General features: G+C 39.6%; 1 protein-coding gene across 1 annotated transcript; it reads right to left on the bottom strand.

Moving 5' to 3' along the window:
• Nucleotides 1–865: 865 nt before the first annotated feature.
• On the bottom strand, nt 866–13,059 carry ELOA (elongin A; the record flags this gene model as incomplete). Its single annotated transcript, XM_010174549.1, has 10 exons — nt 866–1,009; nt 1,151–1,269; nt 3,917–4,040; nt 4,532–4,712; nt 6,017–6,114; nt 6,712–6,876; nt 7,729–7,828; nt 9,282–9,981; nt 11,034–11,146; nt 13,003–13,059. Coding segments are annotated over 10 exons (1,719 nt in total), but the record flags the coding sequence as incomplete, so codon positions are not given.
• Between the last annotated feature and the right edge of the window lie 205 nt (nt 13,060–13,264).

Here is a 13,264-nt window from a genome sequence, read left to right as displayed (position 1 = left end):
CAAACTGATGGCGTTCTCTGTTTCCCTCCCTCTGCTTGTTCTCAAAATACTATTGCCCAGACAAGAACTTAATGCCTTTAGATGGTACCACACAACAGCAGCTCAAGTGTTAATTATTGTACAAAAAATGTCCCAACTAGATGTTACTCCTGAATAACCCATGATTTTTCATTAACTCACTGTCATGGTCTGCCCCAATTACCCTAGCATATATAAATCCTGCTTTTAAAAAGCAATTTAAATTTAAGCATTGACTTCTCCTGCCTCTCCTTTAAAGGCTCATTGCCTAAGTCAAGTAAAAGGGCTGAAAACCATGAGGTGTCCTAAGTAAGGTTGTCTTGCAGTCCACTTCCAGCAGGTCAGAAGTTGAGCTCCAGGACTGTCTTATAAGGTCTTCCATCTCTGGAAGAGGAAAAACTAAAATCCAACCAAATCCTGTTTTTTTTTTTAAAAAAAAACAAAAAACAAAACCCAAACATACAAAAGTGTCCACAGGAAAAACTTTAGTGAAACAAATACACTAAGTTTCTAAAACTTTTTTGTGCAAGAGTTGCCAAGACCTCTCTATATCTAAGTACACCTTGTGGCAACCTCTACAAGGTAACTTTAACCTTGGCAAAATATACCCACAGCTTAACTGCTTCCATGAAAAGCCTATGCAAACGTGTACATAAATGATAAAGACAGCATCTACAGAAGTCCATATAAACTGATGTGTCATTTGTGTGTACTGACCTCATTTCAATGCAGTTTTCCTCATTCATGAATAAGAAAGCAGCAGTATGAAAGGACTCAGATGTTTCAATTTTTATTGCAAATAATTCACCTCTGCAATGTTTCATAACTATAACTCAGGCAGTTTGAAGAATGTTTACATTAACATTATTTTCATTAGCTGTAACATGATATACAAATAATCACATAAGCTTCAAATATGCAGCTTCATTTTACCGTCGTCCAGCTCTACTCTTCAATGCTTTCAAAGTTTTCCTCATGATTGGTGCAATTTCTTCAATTACAACAGAAAAAAAAGACCAGTTAGATTTACAGCTGTTAATGACTTAAAATGGTATTAGCATAATATTAGGCATATATTAATAGACAGCAAGTAAAAAAATTTATCTTGATAATCTTAGGAAATCCCATTTACTTTTGATAGGCTTCTTTCCATCTTGAGTCATTACGCTTGAGCTAGAGCTTCCACTGTTGCTAGTAGGGATCAGATTTGATGACATATTATTTCTGTCTGTGCTTTCTGGAATCCTTGTTCTTATAAACAAGGAAATAAGAAAAAAGTTAGCATTTGATATCAAACTACTATTTACTCTGGCTCATGTGGGGAAAAAAAAAAAACAAAACAAACTTATCACAAACATTTAAGACTTTATACATTTAAAAATTATAGAATAATTCAGGTTAAAAGGGATCTCAGGTGGTCATTTAGTCCATTTCTATTCTTGCACTAATTTGCCATTTATTAGAATTGATGTATCTTACTTGTCTTTAAAATTAAATTATCAAAACTTGTAACAGATCAAAATGTTTAGCAATACCATTGTGATTCATAATGCCCTGTGCTGTGGTTTGCTCTTCAATGTTTGTTTTCCTCTTTGAACACAGCTGAACTGCTAACTAGCTCTCTGACAGAAAACGAGGGCAAATTTACACAAGCTTTCCTTTCTGGTTTTTTGTTTGTTTGCTTTTTGGGTTTTTTTGTTTGTTTGTTTTTGTTTTAAAGTAGGAATGTCCAACACAGCGTTAAAGTGTCAGCACGATGCCATCAATCTGGGCAGCCTTATACGACTCGGAGCCAGTCACTGACGTCCGCTGCCAGTTATGGCACACTGCTGCACGCTGAACTGCAAGCAGCAGCCTGCTGGGGATCTGCACATCTGCCACAGGACCTCTTTAGTTCCTGCAGGACCAGGTTCTTGAGTGAAGATTTCAGCTGTACCAATTCCACAACTTGCAAAACCAAGAGGTTTTCAGAGAACACGGTCAAAGCAATTAAGTTGAACTCATTGTGCCTAAACAAACTCTTGTTTCTCAAGAATGCAAAGCAACAACCCTCTTACAGTTTCTTTCACACAACAGCAGTTCTTCCTAATTTATCATGCTGGGGGGGGGGAGGGGAACAACAAAAAACCCAACAAACCAAAAAACATTCAGGGCTTTGAGTACATCATTCAGCTACTGGCCCAGAGATTACTGGAGCAGAAAGGACATTTGCACTACTGTACTTGAAGTACCTAACTGGAAGGCTGGTCTGTCACAACACAGATACAACCTCCCACAGGGCAACTGAAAACAAAAGTCTAGCTCAAAGTGCCTTAAGCTACTGCCTTGGTGGGAGACATTTTCGTTGAAAACAGCAGCAGTGTGGAAACAAGTTTCCTAATTTCATCAGCTAAAGGTGCAGCTATGAAAACATCGTATTTGGTGTAAAAACTGATTTTAAGAAGTTCCTACATCCAGCCTGTCATTCATGCCCCACACCACCACCATCTTGAGCAGTAAATCAAGGCTGCTCAGCTAAGTCAAGCTCCTGAAATTCACAAAAAACACACTTTCCCACGGTTTTCTAGGAGTTTTACCCTCCCCAATAAACCCAGGTCAGTTCAGTTATCTATTTCATGTGCCTAAGACCGAACAAGTACCCAGCACAGCTGCAGGCACTGCAGCGTTGTAACAGAAACAACTTAAAACGACTCTCCCGACCTGCAAGACTGACAGTACAGCTGAACATCACACCTGCAACAGCTTCAGCTTTATCCTCCCTGTTCCCAGATACCTGTCACTATCCACTCACATATTTGTCAACCTGCACAACTGTTCCCTAATTCAGATTAATGAAAAAAATGTTCCACCTGCCATTGCCCAAAAGGGATAATTTTGAGAGAGCTGATTGAAGAGCATTTATGCCAACATGGGAACAACGACAGGCAATGGGTACAAGAGTGGGCACCACGATCACCGGCCACCACAGCAGAGTGAGGTATGACCCTCGCTCAGGTGAGAGCCTGACATACCCACGTTCAGGCAGTATGAATATTCTCCACAGCTTTTACAGTCCAGCTGCTGGCACATGGACTCATCAACCCATAGGGTGCTTCTGAATCAAACTGATGATTTTTCTTTCAGACAAGAACAGATATTCAAACAATAAAAACCAGCAGTTGATCTCCACATAGCTGATCTCCACATAGCTGAGAGGGGAAGGAGAGATAGAAGCTGGTGCTACAGCAGGTTTATCTCCCTGGCTGGAAGGAACAGTGGAACAAACATCACATATCAGCTTTGGTTCTCATGGCTGTTGAACTAATCTGAACTAAGACGTCACAATGAAAACTTGGCTTTGTGCTGTACAACAGAAACATTTGTGGAATCCCAGTTTTCTGTTCCTCCAGTGATTAGCATTGGCTACTGCTACAGGATGACTGTTCCAGATACTCCTTCAAGCTGCCAAAGCAGAAATGCACCATCAAGAGTATTAGAAGTTCCTGAGATTTGCTCTAGTCAGCTCTATTACTCCAGAAAGCTGACTGTGATTTCTACAAAAGCGGAACACAGGAGGCTACTAGGCAGGTTTATAAACACAAAATATCAACACTGGAATCTCCTCAGAATGTCAAGTGGCATTAGTGTAATCCGGAGAAAAACAACAGTGTCCACTCACTCTGCAGCTGGGAGGGTGACCTCAACACTGACACTTTGGAGAAACGTGCCATGACGATGGGTACGCAGCAGAGGAGCACGCAGGACTTAGAAGGCAAGGTAGTTTCTAGCCACTAGCTGCTTAAAAAAGGAAAGTGCTGTGTACAGCACCATTTAGAACTTCAAAAATATTTTACCAGCAAGCTTTTGCACTGACAAAGACATCAAAACTCAAATTAAAAACATTGTAGAGAATGCTTACTTGCACTTCTCTATGGGATGAAGTTGGGTGACAGGCCCTGCTGTCCCATGGATTTCTTGTTGTCGGCGAATGTTCCTGGGTGGTTTTGCTGCGCTGGTCACATAAGCCATTTTTACTTGCCTGCCTAATACAGAAGCAAGAAGCAGAGGATATACAACATTTTTTTGCCCTTTATATTCAAAGCTCAGTTGATAATATGGTTGTGTGGCAATTTGTAGGTTTAAATTGGAGAAAAAATATAATTCAGAAAAGCAGAATCTGGTAGCAAAGAAGTAACCATGGCAAACCACATAGAGACTGCATACAGTGTTCCTTAATTTGGAATTAAATTTGTACTCTTTGCATTGTTGCTTAGAATCTTCAGTCTAACCAGTAAGGTAAGATTTGCCTACTGTATGCTGCAAGTATTATCCATTAATGTACTGTATTCATGCATGTATTTATTTTTTAAGCAACTTCTAAATTAAAAGGAACCATGTTCTTTCTTGATGACTTCTCCTAGAGCTACAGTGTCAGTGCTCAGTGCAAACAAATCACTAAACTCTACATATTAAGTGTCAAGAATAGCAGAAGAGATTGGGTTTTGTACATGGAAAAGCTAACCACAGATTTTACCTTTCGGTTTCTCAGACTGAGCTGAAAGAATATTTTTTGTAAGCATCTTCAGCTTTTCTTCTCTCTGATTAAACAGCCTCAAGTACATTTCACGCCAAGACTCATATTCCAGGAGGCTCTCATTTTTAAAATCTCTCTGGCAGTGTTTCTTCCACAAGTGGTCAGACTCTTCTGTAAATGTCTAAATTGAACATGAGATACTTTAAATCAAGGATTTAAAAATAGCATTTTCAAGTGTACCTGTTAGCTGAGCCTCTAGACAAAGCCCAATCCCCTGGTGGAGAAAGGTGCAGAAGAAATCCCACCACACGTGCTGTCACAGGTACCCCCAACATGGACTGCAGCAACACCATACAGAGCTACTGACTTCAGTCTAGAAATCACACAGCTGCAAACAGCAGGGCTCTATGTTTAGCAGCTAGAACAAGACCAGAGGAGGCCACCAGGATGATTCAAGGGCTGGAGTACCTCTCCTATGAGGACAGGCTGAAAGAGTTGGGGCTGTTCAGCCTGGAAAAGAGAAGGCTCTGGGGAGATCTTATAGCGGCCTTCCAGTACCTGAAGGGGCTCCAGGAAGGCTGGGGAGGGACAAGGGCAGTTAATGACAGAACAAGGGGAAATGGGTTTAAACTGAAAGAGGGCAGGTTTGGATTAGATATTAGGAAGAAATTCTTCACTGTGAGGGTGGTGAGACACTGGAACAGGTTGCCCAAGGAAGTTGTGGATGCCCCCTCCCTGGAAGTGTTTAAGGCCAGGTTGGATGAGGCTTTGAGCAGCCTGGTCTAGTGGAAGGTGTCCCTGCTGATGGCAGGGGGGTTGGAACTAGATGATCCTTAAGGTCCCTTCCAACCCAAACCATTCTATGATTCTATGATGTTCGAGTTAACAAGCTGTGCTTACAGGATAGACTTGCGTTTCCAGCACAGGCTCAGGCCACACCAGCTCTCAGCTTTAGGCATAGAGAGGAACAGCCAACTTGCACTACAAATCACTACACACTCAGCAACTCAACGTCCAAATGCACCATGGAGCTGAAGTCCTAACAGTGTAGATAAGAAATCTACCACACATGAAATCTCACCCCAGATACTTCCTGATTGGCATGCTTTGCAGCCTTAGCAGTTTGTAACTTGAAAACAGTTGCTTCTATTATGACTTTCCCAGTTATTTCAGTGGTAAATACTGTGGTGTTGGGGTTTTTTTTGTTGTTGTTGTTTTTTCCCTCTTGTCTTTAGAAAAAATAAATACTTTTCTACCCACACTGGCTTTCACTTACTCATCAGTAATAATTCTCCCAAATGCATTAAATCCTGACACTTGAGAAAGGGAGGCTTGATAATGACAGCTGAATTCTAAGAAACAAATATGCAAGAGAGAAAACAAGTGTAACCCATGGAGAATCTTTATCAGAAAGGGTGCAAGGAAGGCAGAAACAGATGCCTCACGCCCTCCACGGTTCTCTGAATTTAACAAGACAGAATTTACCGGATTACATTCCTCTATTCGAAACAACTGCTCTGGTGTGCAACGTGTTAGCACAGGCTCAAGAATTTCAAAGGGCACACCTCCTACTTCATGTAGCGCTACAAAAGAGGACAGTACTTTCAGTATCTCATTTATTTTACTCAGTGGGTAACACCATGCACCAAACAGTTTAAAAAGAAAAATACAAGTTAATTTTAGCAAGCACTAACAGAACACTTTTTGAAGTCAGGCTATGAAAATACTGATTAACCAGCAGTTCCCTGCTGACTGGCAGTTATATTTCAGGATGGAGAAAGCATCTTTGAATAGCTACTGCCCCATCTTTACTGATGGGCATCACTCCCCTCTCTGCCTATGCACGGGAATAAAAAAATTCCTTTATCACTGATTCTAATTTATGTAAACAAACATCTTGGAAGGAGGAAAAATTAGCAGGTTTTTTGGTTTATAATTTATAGGACATTATATTTTAATTAAAATTGCAACTTTAAAAAAAAGGTAAGCTTTCAAAACAAAACTACATTTTAGCACAGCCATATGCTTTTTATTTTTTTTAAGTGCCTTTCAATCTGCTCTGAGTCACCATTTGTAGGGAGGGGCAATATCTTTTAGTAGGTCAGTTGCTGGCATGGCAAAAAAAAGAAGTCTGATACACTTTCAGGCACAGGCTGCTACAAATCCCTTGAAGTACTTACAATCAATATTATTTTGAAGCACACGGATGCACTGTTCATACAGTGTAAGCATCTTTGAAAGACAGACTGTTTTCGAGCCAGAGTAAACTTGCATTTTCGAGTTCAGTCTCCGTCCCGTGAATTGAACTGTCTCACTGACTTGCTGGGGTGCTTCTACAGCAGGTGCTAGGGAAGCTGCAAACAAAACATCAGGCAGGGTTTCCTTTACCTCCTGACATTTTACAGTGCTTTAAAACATTCAGCTTTGAGAGAAACACAGATGGTAGTACAGATGTATATTAATTTTTCTTAAAATACAAAGTTACTGCATTGCAGTTTGGGACCCTTACATGTATTGTAAGTTACACAAGTCCATTCATCATCACCTAACACCAAGGCAACATGTACATTGCAAGTGAGGTGCACCAACTCAAACCAGCCTTACATTATTTAGCCCAGGTCTACATGAGCTGTATAAACAGCTAGATTATTCTGTTTCCAGTCTACAGCACATTATTGATCCTTCCAAGTTATCCTAGAGAAGCCAGAAGCTGCAATAGGAGTGATGTTTCAACACCAGAGTGATATGAAACCACTAAAACCTCAGAAGAACTGCTAGGGGAACCACTGGCACTTCATGCCACCTACATATAAAGGTGCTCGCAAGTTCCTATGCTGAAGCCAGACCCAGTGCTTCCTGTATTTGTTTCACCCAAGATAGTTTCTACTGAGGTTATCAGGTATTGGCAGGAGTAAAGATACACAGAGCCTGTAGAACTACCACCTGATCTATGCCTTCTCTACATCTGTGGTAACTTTCCACAGTATTTCTTTATTCAACAAACCATAAGAGGGAAGCATTTTAACTCCCTTGGGCTTCAGCATGATTTCTGCAGAAGAGGAAGTGAAGGTGAGGCATTTCTTTTCCATGGACAGATGAGCTAATATAGTTTATTAGGAAAAGGAATAAAGACGTCTCTACACAGAGCTGTAAACACCTGCACTATTTCACATTTATCAGCCTTGCATACTACTTACCTTTAAAGTCTGCAGCATATGGGGGAGATGAGATTGAGATGCCTGTCAGAAATTTAGGCAGTGGAGTATTAAGAAGATCTTGGAGGGATGCCATCTTGGCCTGTGCACAGTCAAGGAAACATTGCTTCAACATTACAAATTTGGGTTTACTGAGGCTTAAAGTAAGCTACAAAAAAAACCCTTAAGCAAACCCCAGAGTTAACTAGGATAATTAGAATTACTGCTTTTCTGCACTAAAATTTACTCACTGGATTACTTTGCAGTGTACCCTTTCATACTCTACTTACCAAGACTACATCACAAAAGGAACTTAGTGGGATATCTGCAATCAGTGCATAAAAAGAGATTAAAGAGCAGCACAGATGTGTTCAGCTAACAAGCTTTCCAATAAATCACTATTGAGGTTAGAGGCATGCAATGAATGAGACAGAACTGCAAGATGACAAAACCACAATTAAGTGTTAAAAGGGAAACAAAACGCCACCCTGAAAGACAAGAAACAGCTTTACACCTGGTCCTATAAAGTCACCTGTATTGTGCTGGATAAGTCATTTAATCTAAAATTTTCACAGACAACCCCTTAAAAAGAGATTTTAAAATGCAGCAGTCTGGTAAGTGCAGGTCCCTGTAAATGCTCAGCACTTTGTGCAACACCTAAATTGGGTCTGAGGTGTCCTCCAATTGTAAGACAGGCATTACAGCCCAAAACTTGCATCTCCTGAACTTCATTTCAGTATCTTTAATAACTTTTCACAGCTTCTTGAACATCCAAGATTTTTCCTCAGTTTACACTAGAGTACAAGCCTCTACATTAGTATTTCTCCATTTAGGACAAAAGATACCACATTCAGATTGCAGATGTTCCACAATAAAGCCTGGAGCTTTCACATCACAGTAAAGATAAAAGACTGAAGAGACCTCTAATTCCCAGTGTAGAAGAGGGCTTCATTTAAAAGGTCTAATTAATACACATGTTTAGCTCTACCTTGGCTCAAAGGAACTACTTGAGCTTCATCCACTTCAAGGGACTAGGACAGTTCACATTACCAACATGTCTAAACTATTTTTATATGCAATACTGTGGTTTACTTCAATGCATTAAAGAAGAAAGTTCAGTCCCACTGCAGACCTTAACATTCACTACTAAAGAACCACAGCACCTGACAAAACGACTGTGCTATACACAGAGTTGCTACAGTCACAAACCAGGCTGGGCAAGAGTGGAAGACGAGGATGTCTTTCCAAAGGTAAGTACCTTTCCTTTGTGGGCAAAAAGCAGATTAGTTGATATGGATCAAAGACTATTGTCATATTGGGAATCATCCTAAAAATACAACACAAGTTGATTGTAAACTGCCAGTGTGCAATAAACAATCATTTCCCCCCACCCCCCAGTTATTGTAATTACTGGCAATTGCAATCCAGGTGATATGTAAGAGCCATGCAATCAGTTGCTTAAAATAACTGCAGATGAATTTCACTGAAAATGACAGTCCAAACCATTTATTCATCTGCAGTTTATTTGCTATTATCTCAACCATGCAGCCGTTTACCTTTTTACTGGGAGTTTCTGATTGATCACCCTCACATTTTTTCACATCTTCCTCTCCCTCTTTTGCATGAGAAAACTTTGAAGTGTTTTGTGGTAATGAGCTGTTCTTCTGTTCAATGCACTTCTTTGGCCGTTCAACTCTAGAAGAAGCCTTCCTCTTTCTTTTTTTGGTAACCTGATCATAATTAAGATAAGATTCGAAGGACATAGTAGGGGGCTCAAATTCCTCATCACTAGATAATTCAGCTTTGCTTTTTATGAAAAAATTTTGGTTTTGTTTCTTCACATGCTTAGGATTTCTCTGTTTGGAAGCATCCTTACTAGGAGTTTCCTTCAGGGGTGGTAAATCTTTATTGGCTACAGATGAACACTGCTTTCCTGAATTTTTTTTGCTGTCTGTGGAGGTTCCCGCTTTGAAATCACTTTCTTTAGCTTGAGGATTGGTATCCAGGGAAGCATGCTTAGAACCACTATGGCTACATTCCTTATTATCACATTCATTTTGAGACTCAGAATCTCTACTTTGATGGGTCTTTTTACTACAAGCATGCTGCTTATTCAACTTTTTAGAAATGGGAGTTCTATTGGAACTTCTGGAGGCCAGTACAGATGCTTTGGACTTCTCTGAAGGCTTAGTCTCCTTGGAAACAGAAGATTTTGTCTCATCTTTTTCAGTATTTTGTTTTCTTCCTCTGTGACCACTGCAACATAAAAAAGTTTAGTCATCATATCCCATTCTACATCTGATGCTAAATGCTTCAACAATCAATCTTTTACCTTTATTAGTAAAACTAAAAGCATTAAATCACACCACATGTCATAATTCTACAAGACCCAGAACTGTGTTCTTATTCTTCCCTTATCAGTACAGGATCCCAGAGAAGCAGCTCTTGGGTCCAGCACCACTAAGTACTGCAACAAGAACTGACAAGTGGGGAGTAGGGACACAACCATCAGTAGGAAAACATGCCTGGCACAGCATTATTTGCTCATGATGTGTTGGATACCACTTTTTACACAAGTTTCCCTGCATGCTTTATAACACAGACATGGTACCTGAAATAACTAGGAGACAAAGAACTCACAGCATGCTGTGTAGGTCTTACAGATTACCACAGGTTAGCCTTTATGCTTTGCTTACCACAGGTTCTGGTAATTCACCTTCCTGTTTGAACAACTTCAGATTTATAATGCATTATTTAGTCAATCTAAACCTTGGGCTTTCTCAGCTCAGCTGCCTCAGATTGTCAAAGGCCTGCAAACTTTCTAAAGTAGAGTCAGCCCAGCCATGGCAGTGGCAGCTGTTTCATTCTGAGAAGAAATCACATCTCTTCAGTACAACTCCTTCAATATTGGAAGCCCCCCACAGTCCACAAGAACATTACAGGAGAGCCCCTCTATACAACCAACTGCCCCATTTAACCACCACCTCTGGGAAGAAAGAGCAAGCTTCTGACTTCCCTGAAGTGCAGCGCCCATCGTTGGCTCAGTCCTACTTGCATCAGCTGGGCTTGTGCCAGTGGAAAAAAGCACTAGAAGCCTGAGTGCTGGCTGGCCAAGTGACCAGTACTGGTCACTCTGATTTGTTTTCTAATACTGTATAAAAGAAAGACTAATTTTTTCCATTCAGTGTATGCATTTGTCCTTATGCATATTTGTCATTCCAAACACCTTCCTAAGCTTTCCAAACTGTATTTTATAAAGTTACACTACAGTACAATTAACTTTTAGAAAAAAGTTAGCTCACACCTACCTTTTATTTTCTGGAGGAATAAGTTTTTTCCATTGTTTTACCAGGGTTTTAGCTACATTCCCAGCAGTGGCATGTTTCCTGAAACTGTTAACTGTTTTGCCTATGCCAGTTTCCTGTGGAAGATAGTTCAAGAAAGATGGGCAGAATAAATCACAACTAACATCCCAAATAAAACCTTCCCTAAACTTGCTACAAACAGCATTAGCCTACTACTCAGAGCACTCTTATGGCAGCTACAGATATAAACACACTCTTTATATTGCAAACAGAACTGAAGAAAGGTAGGTATCTATAATCAGTCTTAATAAAACTAAGAGAAGTAATTTTCCTCTGTTAAATGTACATATTTCAGGAATTTCACTTAGCTCTAATGCTTATGTCAACAAAATGCACACTGCTCCAGTGAATTAAATTAATCAATTCAAAATCCCTTTAGGCTTGTGCAGGTACATTTTAGCACGTTAGAGAGCACATATGACAGCCATATAATCTAAAATGCATCTCAACCAGGAGTTGTATGGAGTAGAGTGGTCAGAGAGGTAGAGTTCATATGACTCAAGTCAGTCTCAGTTTCGGCCACAAGAAAAAAGCAAAACTTGACATTTGAAACTTGACATTTTCTGGTTTTGCCCATTACAAATATTTTCACATTACCATTGTGCCTTTAAGTGTTGCCCTACTGAGTTTTATGTTGTCTAAGCACAACTACCTTGCAGACGGTATATATATATATATATATATATATATATACACACACACAATCACAGGTGATTCTTCTTTGATCTTGTATTATCACAAAGTATCTCTGATTCACAAACTCTCACTTTTAAAATGCATACAAAACCTGGAATTCACTAGGTTAGCAGCACCCTGTTAGTGCTCTTGCTAACTAGTGAAACGATACTCTTGTGAAGTCTGTGCAAGAGCCATACACGTCCTATTCCCACATAATCAGCTCACACCTTAGAAAGGACTTCCTTAAATTCACTTAAAGGCTATTTAGCTTCTATATAATTTGAGCAATTCTTGTTTGGTAGGTCAGTGTATTGCAAATAGATGCAAGAAATTTGATGGAATTATGTCCTAAAGCTGTTTATGTTTTTCAAATGTGTTAAAAATATGTGGAGGCCTCAGCTGTAAGACATCTCTTTCCTCTACTTGACTTGAAGGCTTCCATCAAAGTCTGTCACACTGTAAAACATGCAAGTTTTCTGGGAACAAGAATTGTCTGCAGAAGCCCTCTGTCATTTTAAAAAACAAGATTATTTTATTTTCCAATAAAAATACATAAGTATTGCTGTATTCCAGTAGAAGTCTACCTGTGCTTAGGCAGGCAACTGCCTTTTTGCCTGAATAGGCAAACCACCATGTTAATTACCATATTTTTCTCCCTCACTCTTCAAAGAGCTCCCTCACAAAACCCACAGTTTTATTTTTCTGAAAATACAGACATATTGCTTACAATTACTAGAAGTTTTGTAGATCAGTGTGAAAATTTCTAACATAAAATTTCATAAGGTGCAGCTTGGATAAGGATACAAGTCACAAGTGTCCTTACTTGGGATGGCTGCTCTTTAAATGCAATAAATTAACCTTGAGCTGCTAATAAAAGACAGAAGATTTGGACAACTGACCTTAAGAATGGTTTACCCATATTTGTTTTGTCTTAAGCGTTGACTTGAAAGCAGTTTTACAGTGACAAGAAACCACTCCTGAGTAGCAAAGTCTTTTCTATATGATCAGATTCCTGCTCAAAACCATCACTATTGGCATAATACTGCGTTTGTCAAATTGTATGCCCAGCTTCCAGCTGGCATTTGGAAAAGGCTCCACAGTTCCTTGTACAGAGCTCATGATTAAGAGTCAAAATTACAAAATGCAACAAATTCACTGCTTCTATGATTGCAGACCTCTGACATTTACACAGTAATTCACCATGGAAGAGTTTAATGTAGTACTGGTCACTTACCACTAGAATACCCAGTGATATATCCAAATCCTGTAGTACCTTAAGGGTTTTTATGATCTGGAAGGAAACATTAGATTTTTGTTTATAAACAAATATTTGTAAATTCTATACTGTTTTTCTCATCCTCGTTCACATGTTTAATCCAAAAATACTCAATAGTGTTAAGAGGGAAATCCACAAATTCCAGAAAAATAGAAGCACTCCCTTACTGCATGTTGGGGCTGTGCTTCAAGCCTGTGCTGTGAACCAGTACAGTCCTGCT

Source organism: Antrostomus carolinensis, unplaced genomic scaffold (genome assembly GCF_000700745.2).
Source record: "Antrostomus carolinensis isolate BGI_N321 unplaced genomic scaffold, ASM70074v2 scaffold27038, whole genome shotgun sequence".
Taxonomy (NCBI): domain Eukaryota; kingdom Metazoa; phylum Chordata; class Aves; order Caprimulgiformes; family Caprimulgidae; genus Antrostomus; species Antrostomus carolinensis.
This window is presented reverse-complemented; position numbering and strand designations above follow the sequence as displayed.